At 31.0% G+C, this 21,932-nt stretch overlaps 1 protein-coding gene across 1 annotated transcript in view; it reads right to left on the bottom strand.

Annotated features, from left to right (window-relative positions):
• The window catches only part of LOC118202907 (RNA binding protein fox-1 homolog 1-like), a 124,845-nt gene that overhangs the window by 44,079 nt on the left and 58,834 nt on the right, over positions 1-21,932 (bottom strand). The window contains exon 6 of the mRNA XM_085813715.1: positions 16,619-16,745. Coding sequence (XP_085669841.1) covers positions 16,619-16,745 — 127 coding nt within the window. The remainder of the gene's footprint in view (positions 1-16,618; positions 16,746-21,932) is intronic.

The following is a 21,932-nucleotide window of genomic DNA, read 5'->3' as shown; positions in this document are numbered from 1 at the left end:
TAAGGAATGAAAAATTCAGTGCTTCCTCGTTTTCTAAAAATGTATTCTTTCTCAGTACTTACTCGTCAGGCAAAGTTCCTGTGTGTGGAAGCTAAGAGGATCTGAATTTGAATTCTTAATATCTACTTGTCAATTTTAAACTTGATTTTAAAGTCTAATAAGTTAGTTTGCATTTAAAAGTACTTGCAGCAATTCGCATAAAATTACACATCAAGGTATAATATAGCTCGTCAGCTTTAATTCAGCTGTTGACAACTTCAGCGAATTATATCCTAACAGGTTAGGTTAGGTTATTTAATTACGGCAAAGCATTGAGGGCTATCTGCCTAAGGGAAGGGATGCCTTCGTGGAGGACTTTCTAATATGTCCTAACAGGAATTCTCAGTTTACGCGTGAAAATCCTTATTTTACGATGTTATTAACTCAGAGATAGTGACATGAATAATATGACGGACGGTGGGGTATGCTTCTAAATCCAGAAAGCCAATGGTGATCCTCAAGCTGGGAAGTCACTAAATATTTAAATATTTTGCATCTCCGTCAACGTACAACACAGAATAACACAATTAACATTAAAATGACAAAAATTACAGTTTTACAATTTCGTTTAAAGAGTTTTGTTATACCTATTTTTCATTTCCTTTCATTCGCTAGACGACATTACACGTTTGAATCTTGAATATGTGACCCCGCGTTTCAGCTATGACTGTCACCAGATGTTGACCTTCCCTAAGACAACTTTGTCCTCAACTAAGAATAAAAAGCTAGTATTGAGTTTTGTGACATTTAGGCAGGATGGAGTTTCACTCATATTGCTTCTGTCCGACTTAGCACAGATACCACAAATACTTTTTATGCTGTTTATAATGTCTTAGCTGGGCTTCAGACATTCAGAATTTATCATCATTATTTTGTGTTCTGCTGTAAGCGGAGTACCATATGGTTTGACATACTTTCAATTAACTTTCTAAGTGGCCAAACCATATACGTATGTTCAAAAATGTAAATTTTGATATTTTTAAGTACACAGTCAATGCACCTTGAAATGTGTCCAAGCAACTTCTCCAATATGTAATCAAGTAGATTACATATTGGAAGAAAACAAATCAAGGTGAGGTACCAATTGGGAGAGCTACACAAGGTCGGTTTCGGGTACATAAAAACTATGGGATCGAACCCTCAGCCAAACGCATATTTTTGAAATGTTTGCTTTTTTTATACACTTATACTTACGTAAGGAAAATGATTTTTTGATCCAAAAATTCGGTTCAGAGTTTTCAATAAATAAACACGAATTAAGGTCACCACAACAGGTTTTCAATATTTTTAGAATAATGTTTATGTATATATGTGTGACGAAAGTTTCGTAGCGATAACTCTCATATGAAACTCCAAAAGGTTTCATTTTAGTATTTAAGCTTTCTGAATTCATATAATGATCTGATTAGAGTTTGGACAATCGGAAATCATATGAAGTCCATAATAGTTTTCAATGGACAACAAGAAGTGGTATTTTACTTGAAGCTTACAGCAGTTTTCAATGGAAAACTATATTAAAATATAATCCCAAACTTTGAAATTTTAGTATTTAAAAGTTTTATATCCATGGAAACAATATATTAGATTTAGAATGAAACTGATAAACTGGAAATGATACTTTAAGCTCAGAGAAGTTTTGATGAAAATATATTATGAAATAATTAAAAACTTCTCAGATCTGTTGAAACATGTATGTGATTGAGAACAACATATTGCATTTATAAGCATTAAATTTTATTGAACTTATAAATACAAAATTAATTGAAGTTATTAGAATTATGCTAAATGCAACGAATAGTACTGACAGATGTTGATGGTAAATATAATTTTTAAAGAAATGGTGTAGCAAGTATAAATAGTACAGTGACTATAAAAAACAATGTGCGGTAACACTTGATATTCATTGTGAATTCTCAAGACAAGCTGCTTTTAAACATTTTGTGATTTTGGTCTTAAATTTAATGTGGTGTTATTGCGAAAATGTGATGTTTAATAAATAAAGCTAAAATAACAAATAAAAAAGGTTGGCATCTTATTAAGAAATATGTACGATGATATAATAAACTGAGAAAAGACTGGAAAAGTGTTTAGCAATGTTATACTGGTTAAGATACTCTGTTTTTAAAACTTCTGTGATTGTTAAGTCATTGATTCGTGAATTCGAAATACTATAATATATACTATATAACAGTGTAATAAACACTATATATATATAGGTTTGGTTTGGTTTATTGAGAATACGGTAAAGCACACTAGGGATATCTGCCTAAGGGAAGGGATGCCTTCGTGGAGGACTTTCTAAGAGAAACTGGCTCGTATACACGTTACACAGGGGGAAAACCACGAAAACGCCCATGCAGCCAGCCCGTTTGCGGGATTTGAACCTCGGACCAAACTACCAGTGTTCAGCGATTTTACCGCTCGGCCGCTGGTGGGCTCTATATATATAGTGTGCTACGACTGATGCCATAGTTTTAAATGGAAGTATGATAAGAGATGTTAAAATAAGAACGTAAAATCATAATTTTCCTTTTTTTGGGAGAGTAAAGTAATAATAAAGAGTAGTATTTTTAATTAACATTAATCCATAAACTTAATAAGCTTCATAAGCCTGATTAGATACGTAAACATATTAAATTTTATTTACAAACAATTAATAATTCTGTTTTATCATAAATAGCAACGATGTTTAAGTAAAATATCACTCGATACTTTACGGGAGATCTTGTGCGGGCCACATCAGATTGTTTAAAATTCAAACAGTATAATGGGCAAAAGTTAAAAATGTCAGGTGGATGACATCTGAGTCACACTTTTCTCTATTCACGTAAAGCTAATGAAATTTTTGTCTTAAACAGTGAAACATTTAGATTTGTTTCATGAATGCATCCATTAATTATAAATTCTCAGTTAGAGGAAGGAAGGAATACGTTTTAGAGCTTTCAACTTATCCCACAGAATACAGTTTTCCATTAACTGTGACTTAATTCACTCGAGGTTAAAATATATGCAACGTAAATTTAAGAAATAAAAAAATTCAGTATCATTCATTTTCTATTAATTTACTTTTCTGTGTTTACTAGTCAGGCATTCGTATGTGGGATTTAAGATGATTTGCATATTAACTTTTAAATTTACTAGCCAGTTTTAAATCTAACCGAAATAATTCTGTAAGTTATACAATAAAGCTAAAATACGTTCCGCGATTTACAAGAAATTACAGAACAAGGTATAATATACCTAGTAAGTTTTAATTCAATTTTTGCCACCTTCTGCGAATGATTAATGGAATTACAATAGAACAGAGTATCCCATGTTAGGCGCTAAAATGCTTATTTCATGGTATTACTAACGCAGAAATAGGAACATGTAAATAAGCAGCCTTAATTAAAAGAACTGATTTTTAAGCGATTAGAAGTGAACCACTAATGTGTGTGTGGAAAAATGGCAGCTATTCTACAGCAAAGTTGGCAGAATATACAATAAATGGAACAATATATCTTTGTTTCAATATTCTGCATGATTTTGCAGATTCATAAGTTACATACATGTCTTACCTAAAAGTGAACATTTAATTCTGTATTTTGTGATAAATATTGGTGTTAAGACAATTTATTCGGTCCATTAATTAGTACACTTGTGAGTGAAAATTCGCAACTACGATACGATATAGCGTGAAACTTAATATACTGATTGGGTTACTGGATAAGCTATACGGGGAGATGTTCGAAGAAAGTAGCTACAAATAATATTTTTTTTATATGTAGTCGTCATTGAGTAAAAGTTTCAGTTAGTAAATACTTCAAAATGAGATGAACGCAAAATGATACTTAAATTCAGGTGGTCGGCCGGCGAATCCTGAGATTATCTTTGCAGAACGCAGTAAAGGTACAATACATATTACTGTCATCTTTATTTTTATTACCTACTTGATGCGTATGTAATATTTTCTCTTCGTTTTGTGACTTTCACGTTCATTGAATGAGTTCTTATTTTGTGTAAAACTGAGATGAGTTTCTCTCAAACAGAACGAAATTTTATGACTGAGTATTACTTCAAAGCGTATTCTTACGAAAGAAACTGTTGAAAAATTATTTAAACAGATCCTCCCAAATGTTCAGAAACCTATTAACATAGCAAACTTCGGCTAGGTATCCTGATTTCAAGAAACTGCAAGCATTCATCGTAAGAACCCTTTTACGCATTCTCGTGGGATGTATCAGACTGCAGAGTTAGTTTTCTTGCCCAAGTTGTTAGTGGCTTTACTCCTAATTTCGTCCATTTTGTCTGAACTATGAAAAGGAAGAGTGGCTATTTCGTTGCTTATACTGAAAACTTTTCAGTATTTAAAAATAACGATGCCAAGTAGAAAATTGTTTTCTTACTGGTTCAAGAATATTTGGAAAGGTATGTTTGAAGAATGTGTTGCAAATTTGTTGCTCAGTCAGGGAGGAGAGGGTCAGGAGGAAGAAACGCATCTCCTTCCTGACCCAAACAAGCGAATTTTAAAACTAACAGCATGAACAACTGAAATTTCACTGTTATATAGCTTGCAATAATGTAGGAATGTGTTCCATTGAAACAATTTGGCATGAATATTCATTTTGAAATTTCCACGACATTTGATTAGTAATAAGATTAAGCACTATAATATTTTTCAAAACACTCAGCATATAACAAAATAAGTAATTATGTTCATATATATTTCTAATTTATTCTATATATATTCTGAGTTTACAAAATATCCACTTAAAACGGCTAAAAAAGCTTATAAACTGATGCAAATATATCAGTTTACATGTTATTACTAGTCACTCTTAATTTAAATACTCAAGTAGCTTTCTCAGATATCTATTTTCCTCCTTTTTCTTTTGCCTTCAAGTCATTGTGTTTCTTATGACATTAAACGTGCAGAGACATTAAGTACTTTGGAAGCAGGAAAGATGAGAAATGAGCAACCGCCTTCGCCGGAAATCTAACCACGGACTTCTGGAATACCGGCCCAGTGTGCAGAACCACTACACCACGAAGGCATGCTAGGAAGGCGGGAGAAATACCTTATATACTCCCCTTTTTAAAGGGCGACTGGAGTTTTTAGGGAACTAAATCGCCAAATCCTGGGTGTGGAGAATCCTCATCGAACACCCTTTTAGTTCGGGCGCCACTGTAGAGACATTAGGTTAGTTGGAAAAGCCGGAGAATTGAACCACGGACTTCTGAAATACCGGCCCAAAGTGCAGAACCATTACACCACGAAGGCACGCTAGGAAGGCAGGAAAAATAGCTTATAAACGTAAGCAGATATTTATTACTACTGTATTTCAACGTTTAAGAAACACATATATTCGTCTAAGAGCATATACTGTTCTAACATATTATCCAATTATAATCAATTTTGCTTCTAGTTTTATAACTCTGATTAGTATTTCAATTTAGCATCCAATTTAACTAATCATATAACTGATGCACTTGTATTTAAATTTGCTTCTATCTAATAATAATAATTTATATCTAATAACGTTTTAATAAATTTCGCATTACACAGTGTTCACTATAAATGTAAGAATTTACGCATTATCACAATCTCCTTGGTTAGAAATTGCCACAGTTTCAGAATTCACCAAACTCTGATGACCAATCGCATGACAATTATTCAAGCAACCATTACCCATAGCAATATTGATTTTCCAACTTCGGCATACGTTCGTTTTTGCTGTATTCAAGATTCCATTTAGAAAAATTAGACTTAATGTTGGCAGACTGCGCCAATATAGTTTTTGTAGTATATAAACACTTAAAACTAGTATAAAAATTGGATCTCCTTTCTTATACGATATATTTATATTAATAATTGATGTTATATGCAGCCCAAACGCGATTCATTCTGTAATTTTGATTTATTGGATTTTTGTGAACTAAGGAATGCTATAATCATTTCGGCATCAGAAATATAAAGATTCATTAAGAAATACATTTAATTGTGAAAAATAATTTTAGAAAATCGCTTTCTTCATGTTTCATCAAAAATAGCAAACTGTATTTCTGCTCGGAAAGATATATGGAAAACCAGTAAAAGATCTTTTCGTAACTGGCTTTCACATAACGAATCAGAAATGTTTATTATGAAACAATTAGAAAATTAAAATATATATATTAATATAAATATATATATAATATAATATAAATATATATATAAAATATTGTGCAATTCGTGTTTGATTGTTTAAAATATGTTTTAGAAAAACTGGGGGGGGGCTGCTGAACAATTTAGAAGGAAAGAAGCAAAGAAAATTCTTCATGTCTGTCAATTGTTCCATTAAAGGCAAACCATCTATAAAAAAGAAATGTGATATTGATTCGCTCATGATGGAAGAGCCAAAGAATAAATCACTATAGATTTTTTCCTCCTCAATGAATCAATCATAGAGGATATATACAGCTTACTAATGTATGACTAGGAAAATATGTTCTGAATAAGAGCATCTGAAATTGGCCAGAAAAAGTATTATCTTTTATCATGGTAATAATTCTCGTTCATCAGGCCAAAATTTATACAGTTGGGCACATATCTTTTTGCCTTATTTCTGTGCACTGTAGACACTGTGCTCGCAAATTGCCTTGATTGTTTTAATTATAGAATAATATAAATAAAAAACAATAATGCAAAAAATCATTTAGAACTAACGTAAAAGCGTCGTTCAATACCCAATTCCTTAAATCACATATCAAAAGTTTAGAAACTAATGGAATATTTATTGCAATATAAAATTGATTCCAAACTCTTAAAACTTCTCTTCATAAAAAAAAGAGACGAATGTTTTATAACCGTTCTTGAAGAAGTAAAGTTAAATTTTTAAATATTCCTCATTTGCAGTAGAGTAGCTTTGTAATTATGAGCAACAATTATTGGCATATGATGTGCTTAGTTATGATCACTTTTAAACTCCCTTGAAAACAGCAATTCAGTTTCAGTGAAGAAACGGTTTTTAAGGAAGTTCTTATTCAAAGTGCACTTTTGCTCATAAACAATTGCAAGCAGTATGCCAGAGGATATGAATTTATTAGCATATGAATGTACTGTAATGAATATGAACGGAATGAAGATATGAATGTACGAATTAAGCCTTTTTAAATTTTCCTTTAAACATATGTATGCAAAAGAACAGCGCATGGCATTAGGATAAATTGTCACATTCGTCTATTTCCAAGAAAGTAAGAAAAATGTGCCTCCATTTCAACCAGTCATTTGAGCTGATTCATCCAATAATTTAAAAAAGATCTGATGTGGACACCATATAACTTCCTTGTATGGCCTACTAAATCATACACATTTTTTGCTGAATTTCATTTAAGCTTACTTCTTCTAATTTCATTAGAGATATATTTGTTATTCAATTAATTCAGTTCTCACTTCGCGGTGAAGCAAAAATACATAAGTACTCCAAACATCTTCATTAAAAATTGTATAATACAGAAAAAACATAAAACACCAAAAACAGTTTAAAAAAGTTTAAAAAAATACAGTTGAAATTAGAGTTTCTACGCAAAAACAAGCAATTCCACCAGCGGGCAGTAAGGCAGATATTTCGATGCACAAAACTAAGAGTTTACGTTTGGTCCCACTCGGAAAAAAAGAGATTGAAGGTGCAGAATTATTCTACTGAATTTCAAATGGAAACAAATGGCGGTTCGTCAGGATTAACTCGCCACTTTTAAATTTTTGATAATTCTACAACTATTACATGCATATTTATTAAAGGCATAAAAACCTCAACTGGAACATAAAAACCGCATACACTGTAAAAAAAAACCTCGAAGTTTACAGACAAAAGTCTTTTATAGTTACAGAAATGCGAACAATTACGAAGGAAATACCTGTAACGAACACAGAACCAAACGAAACTGTAAACTTTACAGGAGTTTTTCAAGAAGTTTTGCTTGGATTTTGTCCGTAGCGTGTGATCACGTGGCTTAAAACGGCTGAGAGAGAAGAACCGATCAGGAAGAAGGTGGAAAAACAGCGTCTTAGCGGGAGAGTTCAACGATAGTCGCCATGTTAGCCATTATTTTTGCTATGGTCGAGGTAAGTTCGAAATAGTGTTTGACGTGTATTTTACTAATTTTATGTAATGTATTTGTTATGTTCTTTACACTATCTATAATTAAATTCTTTTAATGTTTAGCTTATAATTCTAATGCTCCTAAATAAACCTGTGTTGAATTATTATTAGAGTTCAAATCACAGAACTTGTGTCCATTTAGTAAAATAACAACTTTTATTCGTTACATCTGCAGGTGTCTGCAGTTAAATTGCTCATATTTATAAACAGAAACAAATTTGTTAATATGTTAGTTTAAAAACAAATAAGCTTAATATTAATGTTCTATCTATAGTCTAATAATTTCTCATGTTAAATATTTATGTATCTTTTAAAACATATCGCGTTAGAATATTCATATTTTTCATTTTGTTGACAGATGTAACATTATTATTCCATACATGTTATCATTAATCCCAGCGTGAACTGCTTTAGAATATTTTTCAGAGCATTATTACACTATGTATGTTATTATTAATCTCAACGAAAAAGAAAAAATAAATGTAATATATTTAAAAAATTCGACAAAATAACTTAACATACATTAAAAATGGAATATCATTTCATTAATACATGCGATAAGTTCGCCTTAAAAGATTATATAGTCGGATAGCAATTACATATTTGTAAAAGTATTCAATGTATATTATTTTTTGTGTTAAAGATAGTTTTAATCCAGGACAGTTTTTACCAACTTATAAAGCATCTATTAAGTTACATTATAACCAACATTTACAAAAGGCAATCGAAATGCCGTGACTTTGACATATTTTTAACTATGATGTAACATACTAGGAACATTAAAGAAAAAAAATTCTATTTTTTCCTTTATGCTTGTTGAAAAGTAAAATATTAATAAAATGGTACAACATTCATTCTAGTACTTACAATGTAAATTTACATATAAATTTACTATAAATTTTGGTGCAAAGTTCATTATAAAATGCATTTGCTAATATTTAATAGTTATAGCATTCAATATCAAATCATGGAAATATTAGTAATGATACGTCAGTTGCATATATTAATTTCAATACTCAGCTCAATGCCAAATTTCTTCTATATCTGAGATAACATGTATTTTTTGAAAATAATTATTTTGTGTCATCTTTTCATTTAAAAATCTCTTTCAGATATATTTTAATGTGAATTATTTTCAAAATTATCCTCATTAGAATGAATGTTGTTCTCTTTATTATGTTTGAAACTGCCGTTACGCTAAAAAATATATTCAGAAAACTATTTATTGCTGAATGTTTAAAATAAGTTCTACTGCTCCTTTTTGACAAAGAGTATCCATTTGAATTGCAGTTGGTTTTAATTAATCGTTGGTTGTATTTTTAAGAACTACTTGATAAAATTCAACAAATTAGTTCAATCTATGAGTTCATCTGAAAAACCTAAAATTTTTATTCCAATTCTGTCATGTGTATATATTTCAAGAATGAAAAAGAATTAAAAATTCACTATCCAACAATACTGAGTAATATGTTGTTGATATAGCCAAACTTAAATGACCCATTTTAAAACCAGATTAAATAAATAATCGCGTATTTTCGGTCATCGAATTTCTTTGGCGTTAAAAGTGTCATAGATTTAGTAAATCCAAGGGTCAAGGTAAGCTCAAATATTTTTTTTCATAGTTCATATTTGCTAAGTTATAAATTTTGCTGATGTAAAAGTTATGTAACTTATGCAAACATATGCTTAGAGTATTTGAACTAGTGTTGAAAAATCACTGGAATTTAATATGTAATTGACAGTATGCCTTAAAGCTTGTTTTGGTAAAAGCATATTTATGGGTGCCCCTTGGCAAAATTTGGCGATTTTTGGCAGTACATGGATACCGAGTTTGTGCAATTATTTGACCATGTTATTTTGGCTTGTGTAGCGACGATTTGTGTGCCAAAAACCGCCGCTACACGAAGACAGATTGCACATACTCGGTATCCATGTACACATCGACCTATTTTCACTTAAAAAAAAATCTGTGAATTGTACAAACTTGGCATCGCGTACTCCCTTGACTTTATCCATGTACACAGCGACCTATTTTCACTTAAGAAAACATCAGAGAATTGCACAAACTTGCGCTCCCTTGATAATACAGGGAGCACCCTTCAATATACTCTAACTGCTGTTTTTCATAAATTAAAACATTTTAGGCATTTAAGATATCTTCCTGTAAGTTACAACTAAATGAATGACTCTTAAGCATAAAAATTTCAAATTTTTATGCTTAAGAGTAGAAGGAGTTATACACTTTTTAAATAACAGTGTCAGAAAAATATACTTTTTAAAATATGTAAACCATTGTTTAAAGTATAGAAAAACCTTCCTTAGCAACTATACCTCTTTAAGTGATTATGTCAAGTATTCTGGTGATACAAACATTGATATTAATTATCACTGAGAATCATGCTTTGTGAAGTAACCACCTCCATTAAATATCAAAATTGTACAAAATTATGGAAAAGTTATAGAGTGGTTTTACTGTATACTTAAAGTATATCATATCACTGTTAGATATTGATGATGTAAAAGATATTATCTAATCATAAATATTTCAAGCATTAAATAGCTTAGTGTAAGTCAATAAGTTTTCAGATTCTGACTTTGTACCCTGTCTTTCACTATGTAATAATTTTCTAGCAACTGTGTTAAGTACCAGTAAGTAAGTTTGTCTTAAATACCACTTAATGTAATCAGGTATCATCTGTTCTGTCTGTAAAACTTAATCGTAATAAGTGAACAAATGAATATCTGTAAAACTAAAGATGACACTTTATGTAAAAAATACAAGTATTAAAATGTCTATGAGAGGAACATTTAAAATATTAAATCCACGAAAAATTTTTGCGACATCTAAGATAGAAAATACCCAAACTGACTAGTTAATTCAGAGGATGAATGCATGTAACATCATTGTTCATGTGTTTGTTAATTTTGTAAGTATTGAAGTTCATGCATTAATTGTTGATAACTATATTATTGGCCTTATATATATATATACTTGCATTTCAAAATTTTGTATATTTTGCCAGTGAGCTAAGTATTAAATGCTGTTACGTATAAGTTCATATTATGTGGAAAAGTAGTTTTTGATCTAACACTTTCTGAGAATTTTTTAATGTTGATCATCAAGCTTAAAGCATATGGCTGAAATTACCAGTATTAACCATAATTTAATTATTCTCCTGTTTCAGCGTTTCTCAAACTTTTTTCGAATAGAGATTATGTGAATTATCATAATTTGTGAATCACCTTGCTGCTGTTCTCTTCGAAAGCAATTTTTTAGCATATATTACTACTAGTACACTTATATTTTAATATATAATTAAAATCCGTTATATTTCATAATTAAGTCCATTGAAGAAAAGTTATATTTCTAATATTTCAAGATTATTAATGAGAAGGATGATTTGTAATTCTTGCATGGCTCTTCTATATTTGGATATATGATGGTAAGACCACAGTCTTAGTGGATATATGATAGTATATTTGGATATATGGTGGTAAGTACCACAGTTATAGTGCTTTAAATCCATCTTTTACTGCTAAGACTGAGTGGGAAGTCTGTAAGTAGGGCAACCAATAATAAATTTCATAAAATGTCTATCTTACGAGAAAAGGTGATAGATGATTGTCATATGTAACTTTTTAAACTCTGAGATTTTTCAACTAAATTTTTTTGTCTCCTTTGGAAACTTCGGAGGACCATGAGGGGAAGCTGTATGATCCACAGATTGAGAAGTGCTACCTTAATACATTTCAATTTCTAGAGAAATTAATCTTAAAAAAAATCTGATCATTATTAAAACTACTTTACAGATTTATTTTATATTACAAATAAATATAGTAAATATCTAATAAACCTCAAATTATTTTCTGCAATATTTCTGAATTATTTAAATTTGTACTGTTTTTGCTTCAAAAATGGATGATACATGCAATTTATGATTTCATGAAAGGACCAAAAGGAATCTTGTTTGCAATTTAATTATTTAATTTAAAAAAAGATTTAAATCATTTGGAATATGTGCAAGTGCATGCAATTATTATGAAGAGATTCTAAATTAAAATGTCACATAACAAATTTAGAATATGTTATGTACTTCTAACGAATGTGATTTTTTCTTTATTTAGGAGCCATGCTTTGAATCCTAAGAAGAAGAGGACTGCACCTTCACAACTAGTTAATTAAAAATAACAATAATATAAATTTTACCTATTTTTATTTTATTTTCCTTTTGGATAGTTTTCAAATAAAAATAAACCTATTTTTGTTTCTATATTCTGTCGAAATCCATTGCAATATCCAATATTTTCAAAATATGATATTTTTTGAAATAAAATATATGATTATGGAATATTACGTTAAAATGAAATGGTTCCTTATGTAACCTGTATGTTACACTAAAAGGCTTCATCGAATACTTGTAAAGTAATGAGCAAATACTAAGTTAATATCTTGTGTGAATGAATATTATCTTACAGAATTTTTGATTCCATAAAAATCTATCTAAAAATATAATTTTGTTGAATGAAGATTTAAACATTTTTCCCGAAGATTTAAAAAGTCGTTTGAAATAATGATAACAAAAACATTAATCTGAAGCATTTAATAAATGAATAGAAAATTTTGAGAACAATTAAATCATCCACAGGAATTTTGAAATAATCATCGTATTTTTGACATCAGTTAAAGAAAGAAAATCTGAGTCATTTTGATTATAGTGATAAATTAGTTCCATTAATAGTAGGATAGAAAATTAAAATTTTAAGGAGCCATTATGCATTATCAATTTTTCATTAAAAAATTTTTAGTTTATTACTACTATCATATCAATTATTAATGCTGAATTCTTTATCTTCAGTTTTTACATTCTTTTCTTAATTTTCTAGGCATAGCAGAGAAAAATATAATTATAGGATCAAGGCATTTCCAAATACATTATATTTTCTTCCTTAAATTTTTATGATCATTCTATATTCATCATGTATTATAGACACAGTATCAGGGGATTCTGTTCAATTTTTCAGTTAGAATTTGGGACGAAGTTGTGAAGTCATACCTACATTAAATGCTTGAATTGATTATTTGAAATATGACAAAGCAAGAGAGGGCCATCTGTCCAAGGAAAGGAATATTTTAAGGAAAACTTCATGTTACACAAACATTTACACAGGCAGCCCATTCTCTAGGATTTAAATCTAGAGCCAAATGCTAGTGTTCAGCTTACTGTCTGGCTGCCTGTAGGCAATAAATGTCTTAGTAGAAGGAATACTTGAAAAATTAAATTTAGGACTAACTAATTCTTCAATTTTGTATTCAATGAGAAGAATGTAATTTATTAATAAAGTTTTAAATCTGGGAAAATACCTGTACAACTGTCCGATTAATTAATCTATTATTTCAATTAATGGTCAGTAGCAGAAGAGATTAAAAAGCATTTATGCCTAAAAGAATTATATGTTGTAATTAAAATTAATAATGCAATTAAGCATGAAAATAATTTTGGATAACTTGTGATAACTGAATTTAAGTTCATTGTTGAGTTACATAAGTAATTTTTTTTAGAATTTGAAAAAATATTTAGAATTGTTTATTGAAACAATTTCATTAAAATATTTTTTTTACTGTAATCATATCCAATTGCAGTCTCTTTAGATTACACTGTTGGGTATAAGGAGAATGATTTGGTTTAGTTTACTTAAGTATGGCAAAGCACACTAGGACTATCTGCCTAAGTGGAGAAATGCCTTTGTGGAGGACTTTCGAAGGGAAACTGACTTATATACATGTTACACATGGAGAAAACCATGAAAATACCCATACAACCAGCCCATTCGCGGGATTTGAACCTCGGACCGAACTACCAGTGTTCAGCGGGGGAATTCTAGAACATTACTAATTTATTGCCAAAAAAACCATTAAGTCTAATACACAAGTTTTTTTTCCAGCTATTTCGTGATGCATATGTAACTTTGAGATGTCTTAAAATTCAATAAAGGAAAGTAATGCAGATGTAAGAAAAACATAAAATTTGAGCTTATTTTTAACATTGGAAATATTTTGAAAGAAAATGTTGTATATCTTTTAGAAAATCTAAGGTATTTTTCCTTAAAAAAAAAAAAAAAAAAAAAACTTAATATTTAAAGTTACATAACTTCCCTTTCCCCACAAATAAATAAATGCAGCATATTTTGTTACAAGCAGTAGCTGTAGACATTTCACATAAAACATATGTTCTACATGTGTAATTATTTATAGTAATATTACAATCAAAATATTTAATATTTAGGAATACATAATTTTTGTATTTTGTATAAGACAAATATGTTCTATATGCATAATTATTTGGAAGAACTTTTAAGTAAATTATCTGCAACTTTTACATATATATCCTTTAAAATTTCACATGAAAATACATGTTCTTACATAATCACTTGCAATAACCTTACAAGCAGAACACTAGTAATCTACAAATATTCCCTTTAGTAATTCACATTCAAAAATTACGATCTACTTACACTATTATTTCCTGTAATCTTTACAGATGTTTACATTGGTAAATCACATATGAAAAACATGTTATACTTACACGATAATTTCCTGTAACATTACAGATCAAAGATCTGTAACCTTTACAGGCATATGCTTCGGTAATCAACATACAAAAACTTTGTTATGCCTACAGAATAACTTCCTGTAACATTACATGTCAAACATCTGTAACCATTACAGGTATAATCTCTGTAAAGTTACTAAGAAAATTCCTGTTTTGATTACTCAAATAATGCATGGCATCCCAGTTTCCACGACTTTTCTTAGTAACTTTACAGATTTTTTTTTACAGTGTAATTCAATCACTCTTAAAACAAAAAATGCACAATTTACCAACATATAAGAATAAAAATACTAAACTCACCAAGCCAGGTAACAGAGTGGGAATACACACACATGTTTACATATATATCTATATATATATATACGATTGGTATAGCCGATTGCAGCAAAAACGAGAGGTGCACAATGCCATGTTATAGCAGTCTCATATACACAATTTCAAAGTTCTAAGGGTACTCGTTCTTGATGCGATATACGTACGTATGTATGTACAAATGTCAAGAAAAAATCTCTATTGAATCCATTTTAAACCCAATTTCCAATCCGTTTTGGCAAAAACAGTCCTTTATTTAGTCCGTACATACAGACGTCACACAAAAACATCATTAAAATGGTTTAGAGAGCGGTTGAAATTGATATTGTCATTGAAATATGATACCCGAAATTTTTCGAGATTACAGTAATTTCTTTATTTCGTACAAGGAAGTGAAAACAGCTTTAATCTGTGTCTGCAGACGATGTTTTATGTGATGAATAGCTAAAGATGCAAAATGATAAAAATTTGACCTTTATTTGTTTAAAGGAATGTTGAAGATATTGATTGCATTCTATTTTCATTGTTTCCCATAGGGTAAATATAATTTAGAATGTATATCATGAAGGAATATTTTGCTTCAGATAGATATCCTTCGAATGCTTCTTCCATAATTACAGCGTTTAATCGATTATAAACTGATTGATTGTAAACCAAATTGAGGAATTTGAAAATGAAAATAAAGAAAAGATTAGTCATGCCTATCGTATTAATGGTACTAAACTAAGTGGTGCAACAGCCCTATTGGGCCACAGTCTTCAGCCTCCCTTTTCTGCGTTCTTGACCATTGGGCCTCAGAATACATCAGCATATGCCCTGGGCAAGTGGTCAGCTTGTCGCATGACCCCCAGTGTTTAGTCCCCAAGCGAACTTGGTACTCATTTTATCGACCCACTTAAGTGATGAAAGACTGCGTCAACCTTGCCCTTCCCGGGCATCGAACCCCGGACCTGTGGTGCAGCTGCGCGACGCGCTAGCCACTTAGCCACCGGGAGGTCATCAATGGTACCAATGGAATATTTTTTGAGTCACGGAGATGGGGAAAAATTGACTTTATTTACGAAATACGGTAATTAGCCAATCATGCAGTAATGAAAATTTTTTCCCTTTTTAAGCTGTTATTAGACTAGATAACACTTCCTTCAACATCTTGTCGAATAAGATGTTTCGAGAAATCTTTATCTCACAATCTTTCGCTATGCCGCATTCGTTGACTTACGTAAAATATAAAAGCATTTTTCGCCGTCGTCGTAAAGTTTGCGGTAAGACAGATTTCTGCTGTTGAAAACTAGTTCTAGGGGAAGATGTTCTCAGCGAATAATTTCTTATTGCGTTTCACGTCAGCAGGTGTGATACCAGGTCTAAACTGACGAGTTTGCAAGCATTTTAGTTAATTTTTACTATTATAGATTTTACGTTAACAAGTGTGCTGTAGATACAGGTAAAAATACAAACGGATGTCAAAATTAAGGAGAAATCTTCTTAAAGATAAAAGTAACTAAAATAAAATAAAATAATTTTGAAATTTTTACTTACGGTGTGTAACCATGTAGTGCCGTGGCGGCGGCAGCTGCAGTTAGGGGCGAGGGATGCCGGGCAAAAGCGGTCGCGAACGCCCCTCTCGCCCGTCCTCTCTGAATGGCCACGCCCCTCAAGGCAGCCACTGAAATTTAAAAATAGCATATTCATTGCAGTGTTTCGCAGGATAAATGCAATCATTAAATTAATGAAGAAACACTGCATTTCCATAGACAAAGTAAAACAGAATTAAATTCACATAATTATAATGAATATAGTAAGTTTAAATTTAGTAATATATCTGAAGAATCTTTCGCATTACCTCCAACATACAGCAAAGCAGCGTTAGTTAGAAATGTCTGAAATGTTCAGTTCTGATACTTACTGACTCTTTATTGTCAAAGGCACTCAATTTTATTTACAATGGTTAGGCAGCCTATGGAGCTAAGTATTGTTATTACTTGATGCTACAGGCGTCTGCAGTTATTTGGTAACTATCTGTCAGATGGTGTTTCATAAGCCTTTATTTGCGTTAGGTATTTATTCCACAGGGTTTCTCATAAATTTTTACAAATTAAAAAAACATCATATAACATCAACGAATTGGCATATCATAGTGCGGTTTATACATAAATACTTACTTCACTGGCGCACGTGTTTGGTTTAAAATACGTGTTAGCTCAACGTTTATCTATAAATGGCACTGAACTGTTAATATCACAAATTTATTTAAATTTAAATTGTTATAAACAGCTAACCATTAAAATCATTGTGATAATCTTTAAGAAATGAACAATGAATTCTATTGATATGTGAGAAAATTATCATAAAACTGAATTTCTGTAGAATCGGGGAAATTTTGTAACTGACAGAAGGATTAAATAAAATAATGACAAGGATATTACTGCTAATTTCTAACAATAGAATGCTTTTAATGGCAAGACGAAAATTTTTTAAAGGATTTATCAATATCATGGCAGAAAACTCTGCCAATGGCAACTAGATTTACATAACTGTGTTCAAAAGAAAAAAAAAAATGATTCTGAAGCACAGACTTTGAGGACACGATATTTGAGAGCAATTACTGTATTATGTTCTCAGATGTAAATGCATATTTTCAGTATAATCTTATTTTTTCTCATTCTATTCTTATAGTGTGATGGTGATAGGGGCGTTTATCAGTGATAATGTGAAGTAAAATGCATCTTACTTCCTAAATCCGTCACTTTGATGTGCTCAGGAGCAAATCGCATTCTGATAACGAGAGTGTTTTGATTTAAAATTATTTTCTTAAAGATGTCCATATTTACAAGATATTGGACAGACAGATTCATTGTGAATAGTGGTGAAATTATTAAAACATATAATGGTGCTCGTGCTGGTTTTTGCTATTGTGAATATTTGTAAAACATTTCGGCCCAAAAATATCTACTAAAACCGCAAAGTGCCACGGTGCCTTTTAAGATGAATGGACTTAGAAATATTTCTTTATTAGTGGTAAAGGATTAACTAGTGTGTCGTTTGGTGCAATGAAGCTGTAGCAGCCTTCAAAGAATGTAACATTTCCTGTTATTATAGTGTAATGAAGCTGTAGCAGCCTTCAAAGAATTTAACATTTACCGTCACTTCACATTAAAGCACAAGAATTCCAATTAAGGAACAATATTCGAACATGAAAGAAAACAAAAAGCAGAAAATATTTGTGAAGATTTATGAAGTCGACAAATTTGTTTTAATAAAGTAAACAGTATTCAGGAAGCAGCTACACATGCAAGTCTCATTGTATCATATAATAATGCTAAAAGTAATAAGCTCTCAACGATGGGGAGTTTGTTAAACAATGCATTGTCAAAGTTTTATGCCCAGCCAAGAAATATCATTTTTGAGACTGTAAGCTTGTTTCGAAAAATGGTGATTTCTCTAGAGTCAGAGCCATCAATAAATATCTGATATCACTTTTACAGTCAAAGAGTGGCCAGATTAAATTCTGCTCCACAGTTATGGAAGAAAGCAGAGATATAAATGATATTGCTCCATTAGTATTATTTTTAAAAGATGTTGATGAGAAACGAGGAACTGGCATGCGCGAACTCGTTAAAGAGAACTGCAACAGGATTTGATGTTTTTCGTGAATTTTGGTGGATTTCTTGAACTCTTTATTCAAAATTATCCTGGGAACAGTGTTATCTTTATACATTGAGTTATACATCAAGATTTCCTGTGAAAATCTGCACTCTATACAAAAATTTTGTGAATCTGCACTGTATATGAAACGTGCTTGATGCAATCGTGAGGCTTGTATATATTTTTTAATTTCATGGACTTTCAAAAGCAGAAAATATTTGTGAGGCAATTTCGGGGCTTTCTTCAGTCCATTCAAATCTGAATATATTGTTGTGCTTAATTACACGAAAGTAAGGTGGCCTAGTTAAGGATGAGTTTTTGAGCGGGTCCGGCATCTGAACCGGAGCGAGTTTGGCAGATGACACTGTGTTATTCTTCTATGTGAAACATTATTCTGAGGAGCGGGAAATGTTGGAAGACACAGAATGGTTTTTGGACTTTGCATTTTCGCAGATCCTCTTTGTCGTATGAACGACTTCAGTGTCAAGATGCAAGGTAAAAGCCTTTTTCGACTGTATCTGGCCCCACCCCCAAAGTATTAAAACAGAACTTGATTTGCTTGCCGAGCATTTAGATAAGAACGACTTGTTTCATTTCCCGAGGTTAAATTCAATATCCTCGATAAATGAAGACAAATGTTACGAAAATTGCATTTTGAGTTTAAATACATATTTCAAGATTTCAGTGCTACTCAAACGGAACTAGATATTCTCACCATGTATTTCAACGAAAATGTGAAGCAGTGAGGCCGGATTTACAGCTTGAATTAATTGAGTTACAATCTTAACATTCAACTCGAGCAGTTTGTCAGTGTTTCAAAATTAGTTTTACAAATCTTTATCGAAAGCAAATTACCCAAATTTAATACCTCACTCTTAGAAAATTAGTGCTTATATCTGACATATGTGAACAAGTACTTTCTACCATGAACTTTAGGAAGAATTCTATTAAAATAGACTGACAGATGAGCATTTAGCATCACTTCTCAGAATTAGTACATTGCAATTTGAACCTGAATTTAAGGAAATTTGAAACATGCAGTTCCAGTTTCATTTACAACGTTACTATTTGTGTATCTTTTTAAAGTTTTAGAATAATTATATTGGCCTGTAATTATTTTTCTTTTTTTTGGCTCCCTTCAAAAGAAGTTTGCCCATCACTGGGATATCCTGCAATTTATTATTATATATTAGTTTTTGTTTGTAAAGATGCAACTAAAAAACATCATATCCAGGACAACTGTGCAGGTATCAATGCATTAGTCTGACGTCTGCCGTGCATTACTTTCAGCTGCGGTGAAGAAATTAATAAGGTACTTACAAGATCGGTTCGTGTCAGGATTAGTTATAAATTTACACTAAGAAATCTGTTCATTTTTCTAAGACAATCTGTAAAAAATTCATCATTTTAACTCGAAAAATTAAACATAAATAAAAAAAATATTAATTTGGCAGAATGCTTGATAAAAAGTGATCTCGTTCCTTGATTCTGTCAGAGTTTTCTATAAAAATGTAGAGTTTAATGTAGGGTATCATCCAAAGTGTCTAAAATCTTGATGAACGTTAGGCGACTTATCGATAAGTCTAAAGTAACAACTGAAACTTGGAAAGGATATAAAAGACCCTTTATTTAAAACTAAATAAGATGGACAGAAGGCAGTCCTGGTGCTTACAATTCCGCCAGTACTTATGGTGAGATACTTAAGTAGTAAGTTCGAAACGTAAAATTTAAATTTAAATAAATTAGTAGCCAAAGACTACACAGAACAAATTAAGGCAAAGCTGGCTTGGAACTTAACCGGCGTGGATTTCAACTATCGGCAGTTATTGAAAGGCCGAAGATCAGATCTCTTTTCTAAAACAGCAACCCTAGCAATGTGGCGGAAAAAAGGAAAGGAGAAGTGACAGTACAGATCCGAAAAATAACATAACTGTTTAATCAAAGTAAAGGAACCTCACAAAACCAATGTCAAATTTTGGAGGTATTTTGCCAATTTTATTTTTATATTAGAGTAAGACTTCCATTTATTCCATACAGAATATCAATAATTGAGATGCCAAATAATGTCAAATAATTTTATAAATAAGGCTTATTTGATATTAGAAATTGAAAAATTTGTTATCAAAAGTGAAATCAGTGTTCCGCTAGTAACAGTCCCAGAGATTATTTAATAAGATCGTGACTGAAAACTGGTAGGATTGATAAATTACAAGAAACTGCTATATATTTGTTTTCTGAATATTTATCTATTCTATGTATTTTTGGCTTTGGTTTTTGCTTTGTAGAAGAAATTTTATGAATACAGCGTAACTTACGATTTTCAGGATCATGTCATATAGTTCAATACTAAATTAAATAAATCTCAAATAATTGTAATACTATGTAAAATGAAGTTTCAGAGAGATTGAGCATTCTTATGAATATTTATGAAAACAGAAGTAATGAAATTCAAGATAGTTGTGATAAGAGGTAAAAATTAGATCTTATTAAATATTGTTACAAAGTAGGAAGATAAGATGAAACAAATTTACGGTGAAGACATTTTGGGATCATTCAATTTTTTTAACGATCCAAGGATTTTTAGAATGTATGTATCAGCAGATTGCGTTGCTGTAAAATCAATATTTGTCAGAAAAGTTCTCTGAGCATTTCACATGAATGATCAAAACTGTTATTCATCGTATTTAAGCGGATGATCTGAATAAATGAGATTTTTATTCTCGATTGCTTTTCAAAACACAAAGAACGTAGTAATGTAAATACTGGCACAGAGGTTTAGACATGGATCATAAGTTTATAAAAAGCAATCATAATTAATGTTATGATATGGTGCTTCCAATACAAGGAACCGGAAGATACCTAAAAATACGGTTTTAAAACGTCGCAATGTCCCTAGTCGAAGAAAATATATTTTTAAGTCGAAGAAATTGTATACTTTAGGATAATGATGATATGGTTTCGATTATATAAGAACCGTTCACAGATGTTTTAGTGAAAAATATGTATAGTTGGCAATAGACATTCTTTTAAACGACGGGGACTATCCGTTTTAGGTTTTGGCACTGCTATGACCAGAAGCGGTGGTCATTAGAGGCACTAATAGGCGGTCACTTTTGCGTCTTGTGAAGAGACAGATAATTTATATCCCTGCATTCTCCGAGATTTGAACTCGGGCCCTTTGGTACGGCCATCAGAATAACTAGCCACT

The sequence above is a fragment of the Stegodyphus dumicola genome, chromosome 3 (assembly GCF_044657685.1).
Source record: "Stegodyphus dumicola isolate Sdum_Otavi_A_Nest chromosome 3, ASM4465768v1".
NCBI classification, from domain to species: domain Eukaryota; kingdom Metazoa; phylum Arthropoda; class Arachnida; order Araneae; family Eresidae; genus Stegodyphus; species Stegodyphus dumicola.
Note: the sequence above shows the minus strand (reverse complement) of the source record. Positions and strands in the feature narration are given on the sequence as shown.